The sequence below is a fragment of the Gossypium raimondii genome, chromosome 12 (assembly GCF_025698545.1).
Source record: "Gossypium raimondii isolate GPD5lz chromosome 12, ASM2569854v1, whole genome shotgun sequence".
NCBI classification, from domain to species: domain Eukaryota; kingdom Viridiplantae; phylum Streptophyta; class Magnoliopsida; order Malvales; family Malvaceae; genus Gossypium; species Gossypium raimondii.
In genome coordinates this window covers 45,768,347-45,790,256 of record NC_068576.1, presented here as the reverse complement: position 1 = coordinate 45,790,256, position 21,910 = coordinate 45,768,347, and the positions used below count along the sequence as shown (strand labels likewise).

Below are 21,910 nucleotides of genomic sequence, written 5' to 3'. Positions count from 1 at the left end.
AAACCAGCAAATAGTGCAGTAAATGGCAACGTAAACTAGTCCCCATGTATATATATATATAAATCCATATAAGGCATTCTTGTTTGAGATATGATTTAAAATTTGAACATTCTTATGTTAAACACACACATCACCAAGTATCATAGAATACACCAGCCTAACGCACTGGAATACTCTGCAACTCATAGGCCACTGTTTCTTCTTCTTGTTTAACTTCCAAGAATGGTATTTCTGGTTCGTCTTCTGGTTTTCCTATTATATTATCATAAGAATACGATGAGGAGACATAAGCATAGAGGAAACAGTTGAGTATGGCGAGTATGACATATGCACGATAGATCAAATCCAAACGACTTTCGTTTACGCTATCACCAACCCAACTTTCTTTATATCTGAACCTGCTGTAATAATCTATCATGGCTATGAATCCAATGTTAAGTAGTATTCCAAATCCTGCAAGCGTGTCTGTAAATACAGGTCCATATCTCCTTGAATCAGGCACATAATGACCAAAGAAATCTGCAATTCCGCTACCTGCTAATCCTTCCATTGCACCCAGAGAACAGAATTGCAGAAGCAACCAAGCTGCTGAAATGGGGGCCCTTGCTTTGGGATCATTCAACAACCCGCTTTCACGCAAAGCTTCTAACCTTTTGGACTCAACCGATGATGCAACAGCACAGCATATTATGGAGGTTAACATACCAATGCCGATCTTCACTCCATCAGAGTATTGTCTTTGCATTCTTTGTATCCGTTTTGCGAACACTACTTTATACCCTCCCTTGACTGCATTTCTAGTAACCCCTTTGATAACCTGAAGAACTATTATCGGTATATCACCACTCGTGCTGTCTGCCTGCTCGAGGAAGAACGTATTACCAAGAGATTTCACCATGCCATACACAATGAAAGTTGCAGACATTGGAATCAGATCTAAAAGAAGCTTGCTTTGTTCTACTTCTTTCACTGAACAAAGTCTCCAATTTCCAGTTGGTAAATTGTCATCAGCCAGTGACTCTTTCACTGCAGCATTATTGAGCATCCTGAATTTATCAAAAGCATTGGGTATATAGTTAAAATTACGGTGAACAAATCATTCAAAGTAAGAAAAGTATTCAAATGTTGTCCCAAGAAGCAATCCAGGAAGAGAGCAACTCACTCAAGATGGTCTGTAAGAAGTTGATTCTGATCTTCGCCGTCATGACGGTGAAGTTGGCCCAAGTGTTCTTGGTAATTCAGATGCCTCTTCTGCAAAGCGGCAATCACGGTACGCATCATAGTCAAAAGTGGGCTTGGCTGCAATCGACGACGGCCATAAAAAGGGAAACCACAAAGAAACCAAAGTAAACCAATGACTATGGCAATGGCTGATGCAAGATAACGTTGATGCCAATTGTTTTTAAAAGAGAGAAAACCATAGACTGATGTGATGATTCCCATGATCAAGAATCCACGGCAAAGCCATCGGATCACTTTCTGCAGAAATTGCCGCCAGCCTCCTAGTTTGACCACAAACCTACAGCATGCAACTTTAACCCTTGTTGGTCCAGAGTCTTTTGGTGCTTTTACAACCTTGGTTTGCTCAAAAGAAAGGGAGTAAAGGGGAATAACTTGAGAAGCCCCGCCAACAATTAGAAGAGCTAATCCTTCCCAGAAAGGTGTATGTCTCAGTGTCTTAAAACAATCCTTTAGAGGACATTCTTTACCATTGTTGAAGAAGTACTCAGGCACCGAGAATGCTAAGAGGACAAGTCCCTGCATGATCACAGTTACAGAATCTAGCTTTAATGTTCAATTTCACAGATGTCATGTAATCTGATGGCTTTGTTTTTATAATCAATGAACTTTCCTTTCAGATTGAGGGGAACAAAAAATCAGAAACTGAAAAACTTACAGCAGAATATAGAACGCTAGAAAGAATCAACATCCATCGATAACCAAGATAGGCATCAATGCAGAGGGCGACACATATCTGCAACATGTTCCTTAGGCCTTCTTGAAGATTGACGATTGCTGCTGCTTCTTTTAGGTTCAAATTCCAGAAATCAGTGAGGAAAGTCATAAGGTTGTTCAGCACATAAATCATCAAGCCCTTGCAGAAAACCAAACCTATATATATGGCCAAAACACTTTCTTAGGGGTCATTGAACTGAGATTATAATTAAGATTGCAAGAGATTACTTCACTATATAGCTAGTCTCATGCTTTATATGCAATGCCTAAAATACATATAAGGATCAAGTGATAAATCCCACTACACTACTAAAAAGATAGTAGAGTAAGGAAATGGTGAAATACCAAAGGTGAAAATAACCAGTTGCTCAGGCCATCTGAACCATATTCGTATTCGACTTAGGAGTCCCCTGAATATCCGTTTCCATGTTCTCATCTTTATATAACTTGAAATGTGCTCCCTTCCCTTACCTTCACTCATATGCAGAAATATATTTTTCTGCACAACACAAGCAAAAAGCAATTAAGTTAAATTAAGAAACAAAAGAAGGAAAGTTTACTATCATTAATTGTAGGGTTTGAGTCAAGTGATACCTTGAAACAATATTTAGATTTATCATTAAAATGTGATGGTAGAACATAGTTTACAGTTAAATGTTGAACTAGGTACGAGGGAAATACGGAATTTTTTTTTTTTTAATACTGGAAAGAAGTAAGATAGTGAAGTTAATTGAGACCCTGATCATCCAATCTATCTATCCCTTTAACGTACGTTAAGCTCAAAACTAGAAAATCTTGGTGCAAGAGTTAACAAACTGGGCCTACCTTGTATGAAGCTTGGAGTTGTCAGAAGCAGAAGCAAAAACCGACTTGGAATGTTCCTGATATATAGATAAGCATTTTATATGAACTTTTGAGAACAACTTCCTTTGTTTGTTTCTAATAGTAGCGACGAAACTCTAAGGAAGCAGACAGGAGGGTGCGAAAATAATAATTAAATACTTTTCAGGTTGACTCTGCATGTTTTTAATTATATATATATATATTTCATCGCTGTTAACCAGTTTCCACAACGCTGGTGGAAATTCTGGTGTGAAACAGAAGAAAGATGAGACAGAAATGAATTGATCACAGTCAACTTTTGCTTTTTTACCTTTTTAGTCATCTTTTGATGCTAATTGACGAGTTGACTAATTATTATTCGTGTTATTGAAAATATTTAATGGTCTTCCCAAAACTTTAGATTAGCTCTTTTCTAACTCAAAGATTTGCTCATGGCACAAATCTTGTTAAACTTTCGGAGGGGCAAACATCGTCAGGGTGCACAATGTAATGTAGATGCAATGCTGAAAGCGAGGAACATCCAATCATAATGCTAGCAAACTTCTCAGTTCAGACAGACTTTCTTGAACTCTTCCAAACCCCGAAGATTTGATGACTTCTTCCCCTTTTCTTCGTGATAAAGAATAAATTTATTTAGCCAAACTAGTATTTGAAATTCAGATTAAAGTTTATTTGGCGATTGGCTGATGATAGAATTGACAAAAATCAGCAAATTATGCAGTAAATGTCACCGTAAAAAAAAAAAACAATCTCGCATAATATTTTTCACCGAATAAATAAATAAAATAAAATCTTTAATATGTTTGCTTCACATAATATACACTTATAATTTAAAAAATAATAATATCATAATATTATATTACTTTGTCATCAATTAAGATAATTTTGATCACTTTCTGATGCCATTATTTGAATATAATTCAATATTGTCTCTTTGAAAATCTATGGCTTTAATTTTTCATTCTTTTTTTTTGAATATGCTTAATTACTGAATGCTATTTATAAACATAAACTCAAATTTTAGTTGGTATATAACTCTAATGTTAGTTAAGTGATAATTAATATTGTTAGAGATCTACTCAAGCAATTATAATTATAATTATAATTATCATAAATTTTCTATATTTTATACTTAGAGTTTTCTTTAAGTAATAACTCTATTTTAAAATTAACACAACTTTTTAACTATAATTTTAGATTAAACTATAATTATTTTTAAATTTAATTTAGTAATATGATGAAAAATAAAGCATATTCTTGTCGGTTCGAAAGTTTTTCAAATTAGTGCTTTTATATATACTGGCTTCTAATGTCACATTCATTGCATGTGCTTTTATGCATTTAATATTTAATTATTTTTAAAATTATATTTTTAATTACAGTAATTAGCATAAAATAATATTTATTGTTTGAATTACGAATATAATTAAAATATATTAGCTTTTAATTCAAATATTATAATAAAAAGCTTTCAAATAATAATTAAAGCATTTTAACATATTCAACCTAGCAAAGTAATATTATTTAAAATAATAACTAATTTATTAACTCTAATATTAATTAAGTGATAATTAAGATGCTTAGAATTGTATTTGAGTAATAACTCTATTTTACATATATGATTATAAATATCAAAATTTCTTTCCATATAGTTTATGCTTAGAGTTCTCTTGAAATAATAAATTTATTTTAAATTAGCATAGTTTATTTTAACTAATAATTGTAATTTAAATTCTAAATATTTTAAATGTGTAATTATCACAATTTCTATTAAATTGTAATTATTTTTAAATGTAATTATCACAACTTTTATTTTATTTCAAAATGTTAACTAATACTTCTAAATTAAATATTATAATTATTTTTAAATACGAATTTGATAATATGGTAGAAAATAAATGGTATTTTCATCAATTCAAATTTTTTCCAAACTCGTGCTTTTATATAGATTATAGATTAGCCATGTATAATCAACCTGAGCCCAAATATTAGTAAGTTCGAGTTGGATCGAACATCTATTTTTGAACTCAAGTTTGATTCGAGATATAATTAAGCTAATTGAGTTTGAGTTTGATTAAGCTTGTACATCTTGACTCAATAACTAAGATAAAAGTTAATACCAACAAGTGGTTAGGTGCAATGGTAAGACACATTGCACTTGCAAGAGGAAAGCGTAGATTCGAACCTCGAAGATGACTGTAACGACCCGATTTTCAATAGTGTCAAAAAAGATTTTTTTGGGACCTCGTTTTCGTAAATCGAGTCTATAGATATTTAATAATAATATTTACGGAGTTAAAGTATAGATGAATTGAAATTTAGATAGTTAATTTAGCCTAAATTGTGGTTAATTAGGACCCATTGACAAAATTGTGAAGCACAATCGCTATAGATTTTTAATTAGTAAATGGCTTAGGGACTTTAATTGCAATTAATCAAAGGTTCAAAAAAACAATTATACCATGCTAAAGTGTGTGTTAGTGGACGGTATGATTATATGGACATTAACTTATGTAAATTAAGAATTGTATAATTAAAATATGGTTAATTAAGTTAATTAACAACTTAATCCTATTATATAAATGGATTTTCGATGGAAAGAGATATAAAACTCATCTTCTCCAACTGGTTCTAACAAAAGAAGAAGTGTTCAACGTCATTACAGGGTTTTCAAGCTTTTTGGCCTTAATTTCAAGTAGGTCCCTAGCCCCTTTTTTTTTTAATGGAAATTGAATCATGGGAGCTTGATTTAGCTAACTCATGTACTAATTTGTGAAACTGTTAAAGTTTTAGAAAGTTTTCATGGTTGAGAACTGAATGGTTAATGTGTTAAATTGTTAGAAATTAAGCTTAGTATATGAAAATGACTAAATTGTAAAGCTTAATTGTTAGTTTCGTACATTAGTGAAAAAATTAAATAAAATTTACATTTGTCATAAATAGAGTCCCTAATCAGGTTTTAATTTGAGACCCTAAATTAAAAGTTATGCTTGTCCCGATTTTAGGGGCTAAATTGAATAATTTGCAAAATATGTGAAATTTGGTAATTGCTTCTAATTTGGTTGGAATTTGATAATGTGATATGTTCTATGATTATTCTTAGCTAATGACAACACTGAACTATCGAGAGGGAAAGGAAAAACGAAAATTATTGACGAGTGATGTGCGAAATCTCAGTTTGTACATTTACAATTTAAGCTTATATTAATTGATTACATCTGCCTGTTAACTACATTTAGAAGTACTCAAGGTGAGTTATTAACGACAATATAAGTTCTGAATTGAGTTTGATTGTGATTACTGAAATAGAGGACTAAAATGTAAAATAACATTAAATGTTTGAATTGATACATATAGATACTATGAGATTGGTTGAGAATGTGTTGAATGTTATGAAGTATATATGAGATGTTTATATAATTGAATTGCGGAAGTGAATATGTTTGATAATTGCAAATTGTACTAATTCGTAAATGAGTTGAAAATGATATCCTATTATCTGTTTGGGTTGTGACGAATATAGTTGACATACCATAGGATTAAGTTTATATACGAGATTATGCGCCAGAATTCACTTTGTGTGTCAGTATGCGCATTGTGCGCCAGGATGTGTTTTCTACGCTAGTATGCATGTTACATGCCAATTACCCTAATTCAGTTTGTCAGATGATGCACTTCGATGTCAATTTGGTGTGTTGGTTGGATGATCCGAGTACTCGTTTGAGACCGAGTCAAGTTAATAGGGGTAATAAATCATAAATTTAATTAAATGATGTGCATATGAATCATAAGGTATCATTGAGCTAAATATGTACATAAGTGGATAGAGATAAAAAGGAAATATGTTAATGATTATGAAAACAATTGGAAATCGAGCCTTGAAGGTCGAAACAAATGTGAATAAGTCAATAGACTCTAGAAAACGAATCAAAGTATGAGATTGGCTCAAATCCTTGTAAGAATTATAAATGAATGTTATATAAGTAGAATTGAAGATATGTGGTACAATTTGGTTAAATTATTTTAGTAATTAATGTAATCATGTTGCATGCTTGGATTGATGATAAGAGGATAGTAGTTAGTATATATTGATTAGATATCATTTGTATGTTGCATATACTTGAATTGTAAGTGTATCACTTAGTATTATTATTCAGCGTATGGTTTGTTTTCTCCGTACGCAGGTTCAGGCAATTCTCAAGACCTTAGGACTTGAAGTCAACATCTAGACTATTGTAACACCCCTATCTCGTAACCGTCACCGGAATAGGTAAGGGGCACTACAAGACCTTTAATTCAGTTCAGAACAGTAAAACATTGAATATTTACTAAATACCATCTCAAACATACCAAATTCAATGTCAATTTCATGTATCAATTTCATATCCAAACATATGTTCATATCTCATTTCAATACATTATAAAACATACCAAAACCTTGTTATACCAAATCAAAATCATACCGAATTCACAAGTAAACACATACCAAAATGACATTTCATTTGATCACACATATGTCTCATTTATGCCAAAATATCATTTATCAAATTCACCTTTATGCCAAAATACCATTTATCAAATTCACCGCAAAATGAGTATAACACATAATGCTTCCATACTAAACCAAACATTTCCAACTCAAGTCATATCACATAGCTTAATCAAACCCCCAAAATTCATACCACATTCACCAACATAAATGACCATATAATTCAACCCATAAACTAGCTTATACATGCCATATTTACATTATTTACAAAAGATCCAAAAGTACATAATATCGTCTAGATAGTGTGATAGCAAATCTCCAACCTCGTCTGAAATCGAGCTAGCTTCCGAAATCTATAGGACATAAGAAAATGAATGAAGTAAGCATTAAGCTTAGTAAGCCGTATAATATAGAATTAAACTTACCAATTTAACATTAAGCATTAAAGCAATTAAAATCAACTCATTTGTCCACAAAGCCTATTCACATCGCCATTCACAAGTTAGTCATTCATATCCATATATTCATCCTTCATAAAGATGAAACCAAACATATAACATTCTTTTAGCATCCAAATTCATTCCTCAATTCATATAAATCATATATCATAAAATCAATCCAAGTCATATAGCTAAATATATCATGTCGTCCTATAATTTATATATTCATAAAACAAATAATCCATGTAAATCATGTATTTCATGTAACTTATAAATCGTGTAAATCATATAACATTTATATCAATTCGTTCCTATTCGTATAACCTGTAATTCATCAGTAATAGCAGAAATTTATCCGTATCAACAGTAACTTATACATATCAACAGTAATTTATCCATATAATTACATAGTTTATTCATATGATCAGTAACAATAATTATGCCCGTTGAACCTTTTTGAATATCAAAGGATACACGGGGGGTACACTATAAGTGTATTTATCATAAATCCATCAATTCATTATCATTTCCGCTCTTTCGAGCCATGATCGGTAAGCTCATTCTGAGCTGATAAACGGTAAGTTCATAAGAGTTGATATATCGGTAAGCTCATAAGAGCTGATATATCGGTAAGCTCATACGAGCTGTGGTGAGTCCGCAACAAATGCAGGGGCTCAACCAATACGGTAACCCTAGTGACATGTTACTTATATCCTACGATTTTCTCTAAGTTCAAAAGGGGCTCGGTATTACTCAATAATTTCCTCAATCAAGCATTCGAATTTCATATCATACATTTTAAACAATTATAATTCTATTTCAAATCAAATACAAGTAAATTCACATAATTAAAGTTTGATTCTATTGATACGAACTTACCTCGTATTTGCTCGGATACTTTCGTCTACCCGTCTAACTTTTGTTTCCCCCGATCAAGTTCCGGTATTTGTTTATCTTGATCTATATAAATTCAAATTTAACACATTTATTCACCAAATCATTCAATTCAATCCATATACATATATTTTAGCCTTTTTACAAAACAGCCCTCATATTTTCAAATTTTGACAATTTAGTCCCTAATTCACAAATACACAAAATATACAAAATTTCTTTATACATATACTTAGCCGAATACTATATAGCTTCTAATGAGCCCATATTTTCATTTATTTCTCATTTCTAACCACAATATTTCTATCTTTTTTTTTTTAAATCCCTAATGCTCATTTTTGTCAAAAATCACTTTACAAAACATTTAAATCTATCAACAAATAATCATTTTCCATTATCAAACATTCAAAATCTCAAGTATTCATCAATTAAACTTCACAAAATCATTAATAACTTTCAAAATTAAAGCATGGGCTAACTAGAATACAAAGCAACGATCTCAAAAACATAAAAATCATCAAAAACTGGGCAAAGAACATACCTTAATCAAGCCACACAAGTGCCGAATGGTTTAAGCATTCAAAACCCTATTCTTTTCTTTAGTTTCGGTTCAAAAAGATGAGAAAATAATCAACCATTTTCTTATGTTTTATTATAATTAACTTAATTATATAATTACCATTTTAACCTTAATGAAATAAATGCATAATTCACATATTATAAGGTCATTTATGACCAGAACCACTATCATTGGTCCAATAACATAATAAGGACCTCATATTTAACTTATCATAGCAAATAAACACTCTTAACTTATAGCATGCTACTTTTACATTTTACGCGATTAAGTCCTTTTTAACAAATTAAGCATTTAAAGGGTAAAATTTCTTAACAAAATTTTTATACTATCATTATATCAGGCTGTAAAACTTATTAAAATAGTAAAATAAATATTTTGACTCGGTTAAGTGGTCTCGAACCACTGTTCCGATCAGACTAAAAAACTGGCAGTTACAACTATCGTTTTCAACCCAACAAAATTTTTATTAAGCGGTTCATTTTGATCTTTTGGCATGTACCTAGAAACTTTTAACTAAATGTCTCAAATGTCTAAGTTGAATATGACATGATAGTTTGCCTAGGATTTGAAATGGTGCTTGGATGTGTTCAATTGGTTAATTTGGTGTCTTATGATATATGGTTATGAAACTAAATGAATGTTTGGTTAGTTTAGAGTATGTATGGTTGAATTTGGTTTGGATGGTCAATGTTTTAGTATTTTATCACTTGGAGTTATTGATAAGTTGTAAATAGGTTGCCTGGAGAATGTATAAATAAAAATATAGGTCTTTTAAATTTGAGCACGTTAAATTTTGTTGGTAACAGATTGTCACGTCATGACGACGAACTCTTGACGTCGTGACGACGAATCCCTACCGTCGCGACGAGGAACGGAGCAAAATACTCGCAGCGACGTTGTTGCTTCAAAGTTACGACGAGCCTTTACAAAGAATTACGTTGTGATGAGGAAACTCCGAAGTCGCAACGTCAACTTGAAACTTTGTATTCTTTACATTTTGGTTCATATCGACCTCGGATTAGCAAACGAATTTTTGTAAGCTTGTATAAGACTCGACAATGACCATATAATGTTTAATACGCATGATTTACTTATAATTGAATGCATATTGATTGGTGAATTGAATATTATAAATTTCAATTGCTCTGACAATAAATATGACACTTTGTAGCTCAGATCCGACGATCGAATCAGATATCGGGGTGTTAGAATGACATTGTTAAGAGTGCAGCGATTAACCTCAAATATGGACAGAAAAGTGGGAAAAAAAAGCACATAAAAGAATACATATTTTGGCACTCACATCCAAGCATGATTAAACATGGAAAAACTGTTAGAGTATGCCCAAAGATCAATCATATGATGGTTGTAATAACATACTTGATTTATCATGTTTATTAATATAAGGCGTTACCATTATTATTTCAGTTTCTTTTATGTGTATATATAAATAAACTGTTTTATAATAATGTCACGAGAATAATATGATTATTCTTAAAAGTTCCTTAGTCAAGTATTATTGTTGGATAGGACAACGATAATGCATTAAGACTAACGTGTAGTTGATTGATGATAAAGAGTTGTCATTGATATGGAATGTCGAATCATTACATGAATATGTGTGTTAGAGAACAACATATTGGGTGACCCGTTATGAGTATGTTTCTTGGATTATTATGTAATTGTCACGACATTACTCATAATGATTAATATTTATATGATCCTCGGACTTGAGATCATCATAATCCCAACATCGTGAGTTGTATATTTTGATACTGATCAAGCGTACAAATGGCGGTTGTTCTATAAAGGCGATGTTGGATATACCACAATCTATGTAGAGGATATGGTTGGTCGATATAGGATAAGTCCCTCCTACATAATGGGAGTAATATCTTAGGCCACTTGATTAAGTGAGACTAGAAATGCATGGCCATACTCAAATAAGTTGATATTAGATTTCATACTTATTTGTATATCGTAATCTGCTTAAGATATCAAGGAACATGGAATGGACAATGCAAGTGTGACTATTCCATGACTTATGTCCAATCCGAGAGATAAAGGACTTAAGGATTATTGCATAAAAGGTTAATCATAAAAGGTTATGTCGAATCATGATCTCTTGTGACTTAGGTAGCAATGATGCATTGCTAGATGCCACTCATTGTTCGTAGCATTAGAATCGTTCTAGTGTTCTTGCTAACGTTACAAGAACCTCTGAGGTCACACCCTATAGTTGAAATGAACGGAATAAACCATAGTTGGTATTGTTTTTGGGTCGCTTGAATTAAATTAATTATAGAATTAATTTAATTGATGATTAAATTTCAACACATTATGTACAAGGTTGTTGTATGCGTATAGTGAGGACATGAATTTGGTTAGCATAAGAATTCAAATAAATATATGGTTTACCGAACTTATATTATAATTAATGTAATTATAATTTTCGGATTAAAATATTATTATATTTTTTTAATTCTTTAAAAAAAACCCCTAAAACAAAAGGATATATATAATCCCGTTTTTCTTTGTTTGGGTCTAGCAGCCTTCAAAGAAAAATAACTCTCAAAACTGTTTTGGGGATTCCTTCCGTTCGTAGTCAACTGGGTGGATTACGTAGAGGCCGGAATCACGATAGATTGCGGTTTGGTTCGACAGCAGATCAGACTACTCGTTGTTGAGGTGTTGCTGTCTACTCTGAATAAACATTAGGTAATTTCGCAACCTCTTTCACCCCGATTCGTTCCTCACACATGGATCCCTGGTTAGGATCGCCGAATTTTTATTTTTCGCTGCGCCATAGGGGTGCCGGCGATCCAACAAAAACAGCAGCCTAACGCACTGGCATCCTCTGCAACTGATATTCCTCTTGCTCTTGTTTGTTCTGCTGATCTCCTGCTGCTGTTTCTTGTTGGTGTTGAACTTCCAAGACTGGTATTTCTTGTTCGTTTTCTGGTCTTCCTATGATATTATCATAAGAATACGATGAGGCGACATAAGCATAGATGAAACAGTTGAGTACGGCGAGCATGGCATATGCACGATAGATTAAATCCAAACGACTTTCGTTTACACTCTCACCAATCCAACTTTCTTTATATCTGAACCTGCTGTAATAATCTATAATAGCTATGAATCCAATGCTAAGTATTGTTCCAAATCCTGTGAGTGAACTTGTAAATACAGGTGCATATCTCCTTGAATCCGGTACATAATGACCGAAGAAATTGAGGATTCCATCCCCGGCTAACCCTTCCATTGCACCAAGGAAAATGAATTGCAGAAGCAACCAAGATGCTGACATGGGGGCTTTAGCTTCGGGATTATCCAACAACCCCTTCTTTTTCAGAGCTTTTAACCGTTTGGACTCAACTTGTGATGCAACAGCACAGCATAGTATGGAGGTCAACATGCCTATGCCGATCTTCACTCCATCAGAGTACTGTCTTTTAATTCTTTGTATCCGTTTCCCCAACACCATTTTATACCCTTTATTGACAGCACTCTGAGAGATCAATTGGATCAACTGAAGAAGCACAAGCGGTGTACCGCCACGCATTGTGTCTGCCTGCTCGATGAAAAATGTATTACCAAGAGACTTCACCATGCCATACACAATGAAAGTTGCAGACATTGGAATAATATCTAAAAGAAGCTTTGTTTGTTCTACTTCTGTCACGGTACAAAGTCTCCATCTCGTTCGTAGATTGTCATCAGCCGGTGACTCTTTCACTGCAGCACTGTTGAGCAGCCTGTATTTATGGAAAGCATCGACATATGGTTAACACTACAACGAACAAATCAAACGATGCAAAATGATGTAAAAAGAAATGGCAGGGAGAGGGCAACTCACTCAAGATGGTCTGTAAGACTATGATTTTGATCTTCCTCGTCCAAGTTTATTTGGTATTTGAGATGCCTCTTCCGCCAAGCCGCGATTAAGGTACGCAGCATAATCGAAAGCGGACTTGGCTGCAGTCGACGAGGGCCATAGAAAGGAAAGCCACAAAGAAACCAAAGTAAACCAATGAATATGGCAACGGCTGATTGGACAAAATGTTGTTGCCATGCGTCGTAATAAAAGAAAAAACAAAAGACTGATGTTAGGGATCCCATTATCAAGAATACAAATAGAAGCCATCTGATTACTTTCTGCAGAAAGTACCGCCAGCCTCCTATTTTGACCGTAAACCTAAAGCATCCAACTTGAACCCTTGCTGGTTCACAGTCTTCCGGGCTTTTTGCGACCCTGGTTTGCTCGAAAGAAAGGGCGCAAAGGGGAATAACTTGAGCAGCCCCACCCACAACCACAAGAGTTAATCCTTCCCAGAAACTCGTATGCTTTAGTTCCTTAAAACAATTCGAAGGACATCCTTCACCACCGGGCACTGAGAGTGCTAAGAGGAAAAGTCCCTGGATGATATAAATCTATGTTATTCAAACTTGGCTGTGAGCGTGGGATATGTATGTTTGCTGGAGTGACGCAGCAACAGCCCAGTAAATGATTTTGAAATTAATATCAAACTTACAGCAGAATATAGAAGACTAGAAAGAATCAACATCCATCGGTAACCAAGATAGGCATCAATGCAGAGGGCGACACATATCTGCAACATATTCCTTAGACCTTCTTGAAGATTGACGATTGTAGTTGCTTCTTTTAGTTTCAAATTCAAGGAATCTGTTAGGAATGACGATAGGTTCTGCAGCACTAAAGCCATCAAGCCCTTGCTGAAAACAAGACCTATATATATGGCCAAAATGAAATTCTTGTGTTTATTGAACTGAGAGTATATAATTAAGATTGCAAGGGATTAGCTGAACAGGAGCCTCACATCTATATGCTTCAGTTAATCATAATAAGTAGTTCACTATATCTAGTTACATGCAATACTCAATCAGTTAAGAAAAAAGTGAAAAAGAAGACACGTATGCATGAAGTGATAAATCCTACTAAAGACAGATTAATCCTTAATACATATATATATATATATATATGAAGTAGGAAGGAAACGGTGAAAATACCAAAGGTGAAAATAACCAGTCGCTCAGGCCATCTGAACCATTTCCATTTTGGACATAGGAATCCACCGCATATGCATATCCATATCCATATCCATGTTCCCATCTTTATATAACTTGAAATGTCGTCCCTTCCTTTTCCTTTGCGTTCACAAATATGCAGATATATTTTTCTGCACAACACAAGCAAATAGCGATGAAGTTAATTAAGAAACAAAAGAAGGAAAGTTTATTATCATTAATTGTTAACAAATGTGCCTACCTTTGTATGAAGCTTAGAGTTGTCTGAAGTAGAAGCAACAAAGCATTTTATATGCATTTCTCATTTATAAAATAACAAGAAGCTTCAAGGAGCTTAGAGTCGTCCTTTTGAAACTTCTAAGAAGCTCCCCATTTATAAAATAATAAGACTTTTCAGGTTGACTCCAAGTGCTTTTATATCCATCACTAAGGTATGTGGATATGAAAATTTATGATTTTTATTAATTTTATATTTTAATATAAATATATAAAGAAAATATCAATGTTGCATGAGGCAAACATAACCAGAAAAACAAAATCATTGGACTTTAACGGTAACTTGTTAAGAGTTAATTAGTTGTATTTTACAATTCAATAATTGTAATTGGATAAAAAATTAAGTGCTTAATTAATTTTCCAAAAAATTAAGTTGGAAAGGTACATCTAGAAAAGTAGGATAAGTTTCAATTTTTCCATAATTTTATTCCTACCTTAATGAATTGATGAATACATGTCTTAAAATTTTGAGTAGACTATATAAATAATCCTCCAATTATTAATATGTTTTTGTTTTGGCTATTCAGGTTTAAAATTTTTATTTTAGTCACTAATGTTATTGAAATTTAATATTTTGGTCACTCATCCGTTAAATTACTAAGGAAATCTTGACGTGACCTTTTTTTGACATAATAACAAATTTAGCCTTCTAATATTTACAAATATTATCAATTTGGTCTTAATTTCAAAAATTCAATAAACTTAACCCTCAACCTCACACATTACTCAATTTAGTCTTGATTTTTATAAAATCAAAAATAAAATTTAGGAAACTTTTAAAAATATTTAAACATTTATTTTTTATAAAATATATAAGATTTTATAAAATGCATACAAAATTATAAAAATACATATAAATAAATGAATATATATTTTCTAATTTTTTAACATGACATTATTTATTAAAATAATAATTTTGTAAATAAAACAAGGGGAAAAAACCATGAAGAACACTTAAGTAGATTTAGCTTTTCCTTTTTTTTTTTCAACATTGACAAGCATCAAATTTAAGTTGAGCCAAAAACTATAGCCTCAAGTTGAAAAGGGTAATAATCAATGTCCTTAGGTTGCTCCCAAAATGAGTTTGTTGCATTTGAGGTTGTGTTTGAGTACATGCATAATTGAGGATATATAGGTGATGATGAAATCGTAGAGAACCAATAAGTAGATAGCCATGTCAGCAACTCTACAACCAATTCTTAATTCGATGGCACAATGACAAAGGACGGAAAAATCAAGGAGTTTGTAGAAAAGGTTATTGGTATTGTGGTTGTGGGCAAATGTGGTGCCTAGTGCTCGGTAAATTTGGTGATGACTAAGGAATAAAGCCAAATAGGGGTGCACATTCGGCCAGTTCGGGTTTTTTTTATACCAAAAACCAAATAAACCGAATAAACCAAACCAACTTAAGGGGGAAAATCGAATAAACCGAACCGAAAATTTCTGTTCGATTTTTAATTTTTTTTGAGTAGGGAAAAAGTTGTAATTTAGGTACCTATAATTTTATTTCCTTTAATTTGTTTTTACATTATTGTCTTCTTTTTAATTTACTATATCATATCACTTTTAATTTTATTTTTATTTCAAATTAATCATAAAATATTAAAATTAAATCAAACTTTTTTTTAATGAACTCAAAAATATTTGTTTTCTTACATGACCGTTCTTACTTTCATGTATGAAATTTATTATAAAATTAAAATGAATATCATAAAATAATATTTAATTTTATAAAATTAAATATAAATATATATATATATATATATATAAGTGATAAAAGATTTTTCCAGGAAATGTGCAATTTCAAATTATTGTACATATAAATTTTATAAAATTAAATGATAAAAATTTAATTTTATTTTCTTACATATAAATATTAAAATTATATTAGTTTATATATATAAATGATAAAAATTAAATTATCAATTTGAGTTTTAAATATTAATGGGTATTAAGTTTAATAGGTTTGGGCTTTAAGCATGTAACAACTCATTTTTCAATAATGTTAGAAACGGTGGTTTCAGAACCCCATTTTCGGCTATTGAGTCTGTAAATATTATTATTTACGTGTCTATTTTAGTATATTATTGAATTTTGATTTAGGAAATTTATTTATTTGATATTTAATTAATGTACAAGTGTAATGACTCTAAAGTTAGTGGTGTTCGAAAATGAGGTATCGGGATATCGCTTCTGTAAACCGAGCCCATAAATATTTGTGGAGTTATTGTTTAGGTGAATTGATTTTTGGATATGTAATTTTGCTGAACGAGTGACTAATTAAGATATAAGGATTAAATCGTAAAAATTATAAATGTTAATCGTTATTGATTTTTATTAGTTAAAAGGATTGAATATAATTTTTTTCAAGGATTTAAATCATAATTAAACCTTATATTTTAATAGTGTACGGTTTATAATGATGTTTAACTAAAATTAATAAAGAAATTAAAATGTATTAATAATAAAAATAATTAGCTAAAGGTGGAAGGAAAGAGAAACCATTGTTTTATCTTCCTCCTTCCACCGAATTTAACCATTGGAAGAGAGCTTTGGAGAGTTTGAAGGTTCGGCCCTTGCATGGTGAGTGATTCTAATGCCATTTTTTATGAATTTTATATTTTTGAGATCGTTGTATCTTGAATTAGCTAATCCGGGTGTTAAATTGTAAAACTATTAAAGATTTTAAATATTGTAATTGACTATTTTTGAAGTTTTTGGTGTTTATATGTTAGTTTATAATCTTAGAAATAAAAAAGACTAATTTGTAAAGTGAAAGTTGTTAGTTTTGAACATAAGAACTAAAATATAATGATTTCGATATTGGCATGAAATTTCTGTAAATATAGATATTAAAAGGTTGTAGAAGGATGTGAATGAAATCAATTTGAAAAGCGGGCTTAAATGTTAAGTTGTGATTGCTTGAGTTTTAGGGACTAAATTGAATAAAATATAAAAATTTAGGAAATTACTATAAGATATTTTAAACTGATAAGTTGAAATGAATTACCATAGAAATCAAGATTTGAATCAATCGGTAGATAATCGAGAAAAAAGGAAAAATTGTTGATTAGTCCCTATTATTGATTAGTCCCTACACTTCAATTCATTATTAGTCATATGATGTAGATATATGCATAAATGTATTGTGTGTATCCGAATTGTGATATTATAACGTGTAATTGTATTTTGACTTGTTTTTGAAATGATATAAAAGGTGAGAAAAGGACTTAATTGTAATGAATGGAATTGTTGTATTAAATATGCCCAGATGGACATATGATAGGAAAGAATACAATTGGCATGTCAATAGGGTCAATTGTGCGCTTATACGGGTTTGCACTTTGGTGCCACTATTTGCACTTCAGTGCCTCTATACAGCACTACGTTGCTTTCTAGTGTGTTTAGTAGTTACTCGTGTATACGTATCTGTTTATTATAGTTCATCATGTAATGACCCAAAGTTCACGGGCATCGGAAAAGTATAATATCGGGCCTCCGTCCTAGTAAATTGAGTTCGAAAATAATTATTAGAAATACTTACTAGACTAGTTGTGTGTTTAATTAGGTTTTAGATAGGTGAATTTAGCTTAATTATGAGTAATTAGCAAAAAGGATTAAATTGCAATAGAAGTGAAAGTTTAATTATAGATTAAAAGAAAATAATAGGGACTAAATAGGCAATTATGCCAATTACCAAATTTGAGGCGGCATAAGTATAAAAATCTGAGATTTTATGTGTTAAAAATATTATTAAATTATTATTATTAAATTGTTAAATCATCATAATTATTATTATATTATAAAATAAATAAGATGGTGACAAATGTATGGTAATAAATTATACATGTGTCATAATTGTATAAATACATTTGTATTAAAATTTTGTAATTACTTATTATATAAGAAAATATTATATTATATTATATTATATTATTAAAGTATTATATTTATTAAATAATAAACAAAACATAAACTAAAAGAATAAAAGAAACAAAAGAAGAAAAGAAACAGAATAGGAAAGGACGAAACAGAGAAGAAACAGGGGAGAAAGAAGAAAAGAAAGAAAAGGAAAATTTGAAGGTTTAAGGTTTAAAGCTTTGATTGGTAAGTCAAATTAGCCCTTTTCTCTTAATTCTAATGTTTTAAAAGCTTTAAAACAAAGTTTTGATGGAATTAAGTTGATATTTTGTAAGTTCATAGGTTTTCAAGTATAGTTTATGTTGAACAAAAGAGATGAATAAGGGTTAAATTGAATGAATTTTAAGTTAGAATTGAAAAAGGGATTAAATTGTAAAAGAAACTATAAGTTTTATGTTTTAGGGGCTAAATTGAGGAAATTCGAAATTACGAAAATATGCTGAAATTTTGATAGTTAAATTTGAGTTTGGATGGAATTTGAATAGAAATAGAGTGTGAATTGAGTTAGGAAAATAAGTGAATTTAGTTAGGATTAAATTGAGAATAAGGAAGAAATTGAATAGAAATTCAATTATTTATCATAATTAGTGCTGAAATTAATAGTATAAAATATTATTATTTTCAGTAGCTAACAAAGAACCCGAGGCATCAGCATCAAAGGGAAAGGAAAAGATTATCGAGGAGTAAACTCGAGAAAATCACGGTTTGTATTACTATAATTCAAGTTATTTATTATTAAATGCTAAATTTTAATTTATGTGTCTAGTAAATGAAATGTGAGGTAAGTATTAATATTAGTATTAATTTATTATTAGTATTATTATTATTATTATGAGTGGGAATTAAATTGAATAGTTGATATGAATTAATATTTGAATTGTTTGTTGATTGAAAGTGGGAAATGAATTTGAATCGAATTGTGAATGGTATTAAATTGTATGGAAATGTATTGAGTTGTGAAAATGTGTGAAATTGTGAAATAATTATTGATTGAAAGGTGGAAAAATGATTGAATTGAAAATGTGAGAAATTGTGATTGAATTGAGAATTTATGTGATTTAAATACCCTATTAACTAGTCGGACTGAGTCGGATATAGTTGGCATGCCATAGGATTGGAAGAGTTCAGGGATACTTCGACCTCGAGTCGATGAGACACTGGGTGTCACAATATTTCTTCGGATAGATTCGATGAGGTACTAGGTACCAACTTTCTTCGGCTTGGCCGATGAGACACTGGGTGTCAACTATTACTTCGAACTATCCGATGAGGCACTGGGTGCCATTCTGGTGTGTTTGGTTGGATCCGTGTATCCACCAAAGTCCGAATTTTGTTAATAGGATAAATGATGAAATGATAAACCAAACGAGTTGATCAAACGAGCTATTGACGAGCTATTGAAATGAAATGAAAAAGTTGAATTGCGAATTGAAATGTGAAATGAGATTGAGAAATGAACCTAAGGTTCATGATTTGTTTAAACTCAAATTGTCGATATATGATATTGGTTGATGAATTGTTATTGTTGAGATATTGAATTTAAATTGTATATACGAATTATGCATTACATGTTTATTATTGTTATAATTTGAATTATGGTAATACCACTGAGTATGAAATACTCAGCGTACGGTTGTTTCCGTGCGCAGGTCGATAGAAGTCAAAGGTCCCGGTTTAGCATCCAGATCAATCCCGACTTCAGCATAATTTTGGTGATGTATATTTTCTTTGGTAATGTGGCATGTACATAGGATGTGTATAAAGATTATTATGTTTTAATATAAATGGTTAAAATGTTAGTATTATAAGTTTAAGATTTATAATTAAAGAAATTTATCTATTTTGATTTATTTATTACTTTGTTAAATTTAAATTGATATTACGTTTGATTAGAAGTATTTAGAATAGAAAATGTGAATGTGAAATGAATTGGTTGATTTGGTTATATTTGAAAATGTTATGGATTTTAATTGCAGGGAGTTGTATGTAAAAATAAGCAGAAGTGCTGTCGATTTTTTTTTTAAATAAAAAAATTTTGAATGAAGTCTATTAGCAAAATTTATATAAATGTTCGTTTATATATGTTCGTTAATTGTTTATGAATTATTTGTAGATTGTCCGAAATGTCTGGTAATGCCTCGTAACCCTGTTTCGGCGACGGTTCGGGGTTAGGGGGTGTTACAATCAGGCTAAACAGTTAATGTAAAAATGAAAAATGATTGAACGATAGAATGTATTGTGATTAGAAATAGATATATGTGATTGGACTGGTGTAAATGATTTTATGTTTGATAATTCTATCAGAATGATACTGAATGAAATCTACATTGTACGAATTGAAATTTTATAAATCTCGTATTTTACAAACTCACATTACCTTTGTGAAATGTGATGACAGGAGTTGTATAGTTAGCTAATTAGTATGTTAATTGTGATTATAGGTGAGTTTATTGTTTTTAGAACTTATGAACTTACTAAGTATTCGTAATACTTACTTTGTTTTGTTTTCTGTTTTTGTAGTTGACATTTTACAAAACGTGTCCATTGGATCACCTCAGAACTCACACTATCTAGCTTCAATCTCGGTAGACTTTTAAATCATTCTAGACACGATTATGTGGCATATGTATAGGTTTTGATGTGAATAAGTGTTTATGTTGGGAGATGCTGTAATGATCCTTATATAATGTTTGTTTTGAATGTTTATATGATATATATATATATATATATATATATATATATATATATATACTTGGATTGTATATGTGTTTACTTGGAGTGTTCATGAGTTTGAACCAAGAATGTGGTTGGTTGTGGATGCTTATTATGATGTTTAAAATGTGCATAATGACATTATAGTAAGCTATGGTTGAAGTTTATAAATGGTCAATTTTGAATGTGAAAAGGTTGAGTTAATGTGATGAAAATGGTAGGATGGTTTTGATACAATTTTGATGGTAACAAATGTTTAGTTGCATGCTTGAATTGGATGAATGGTGTGGAATTATATCAATTTACTTGAATTGTATGTAATGTTCTTATGACATTGTTGTATAATGGTGCCAATGTGGCATATTGATTAGATTGTTTAGGAGGTTGATATATGATATGTGTTGGCTTGGTTTTGGGATGTTTTGAACATGTTTAAAAGTTGCCAAATGCATTTTTGAGGTTACTTTTAAAGGTTGGTTTTAAAACAAACACCAAATGGTCTATACTTGCACCACAAGGGCTAGTGGCACGGCCGTGTGATTTTTGGTAAAAATGAGTTTTTGGAGCAACACAATTCCTGAAAGTTACATGGTCTAGTCATACGGCCGTGTGAGATCTGGCGGAAATGGTCACTTTTAAACCACATAGTCACAGAGAGTTATATGACTTGGGCACACAGTTGTGTCCCCCGTTTTTCATAAATGTCCTTATTTTTGTAAAATCTTTTAGAATGACTCTTATTCTTACTCG

The 21,910-nt window shown here is 31.2% G+C and overlaps 2 protein-coding genes and 1 long non-coding RNA gene across 4 annotated transcripts; 1 reads left to right on the top strand and 2 right to left on the bottom strand.

Annotated features, from left to right (window-relative positions):
• Nucleotides 1-23: 23 nt before the first annotated feature.
• On the bottom strand, nt 24-2,949 carry LOC105764456 (protein NRT1/ PTR FAMILY 5.5). Of its 2 annotated transcripts, none has more exons than XM_012583033.2 (5): nt 2,782-2,949; nt 2,302-2,455; nt 1,898-2,112; nt 1,163-1,758; nt 24-1,046 (listed from the first exon to the last, which is right to left on the bottom strand). In XM_012583033.2, the coding sequence occupies exons 2-5, from the start codon at nt 2,435-2,437 to the stop codon at nt 158-160; spliced, it is 1,836 nt and encodes a 611-aa protein (XP_012438487.1). In that variant the 5' UTR covers nt 2,438-2,455; nt 2,782-2,949; the 3' UTR covers nt 24-157. The 2 variants fall into 2 exon arrangements, with proteins under 2 accessions (XP_012438487.1, XP_052481018.1); XM_052625058.1 differs by lacking the exon at nt 2,782-2,949 and adding an exon at nt 2,551-2,723.
• Nucleotides 2,950-11,651: 8,702 nt separating this feature from the next.
• Nucleotides 11,652-14,621, bottom strand: LOC105764454 (protein NRT1/ PTR FAMILY 5.5). The gene is made up of 5 exons (XM_012583031.2): nt 14,493-14,621; nt 14,234-14,403; nt 13,738-13,952; nt 13,062-13,621; nt 11,652-12,960 (listed from the first exon to the last, which is right to left on the bottom strand). Exons 2-5 carry the CDS (start codon nt 14,334-14,336, stop codon nt 12,042-12,044), a joined length of 1,797 nt encoding a protein of 598 aa, XP_012438485.1. The 5' UTR covers nt 14,337-14,403; nt 14,493-14,621; the 3' UTR covers nt 11,652-12,041.
• Nucleotides 14,622-18,522: 3,901 nt separating this feature from the next.
• LOC105762497 (uncharacterized) lies at nt 18,523-21,104 on the top strand. The gene is made up of 4 exons (XR_001123935.2): nt 18,523-18,634; nt 19,077-19,151; nt 20,098-20,179; nt 20,969-21,104. It is a non-coding gene; the product is annotated as an uncharacterized LOC105762497 (long non-coding RNA).
• Nucleotides 21,105-21,910: the final 806 nt, after the last annotated feature.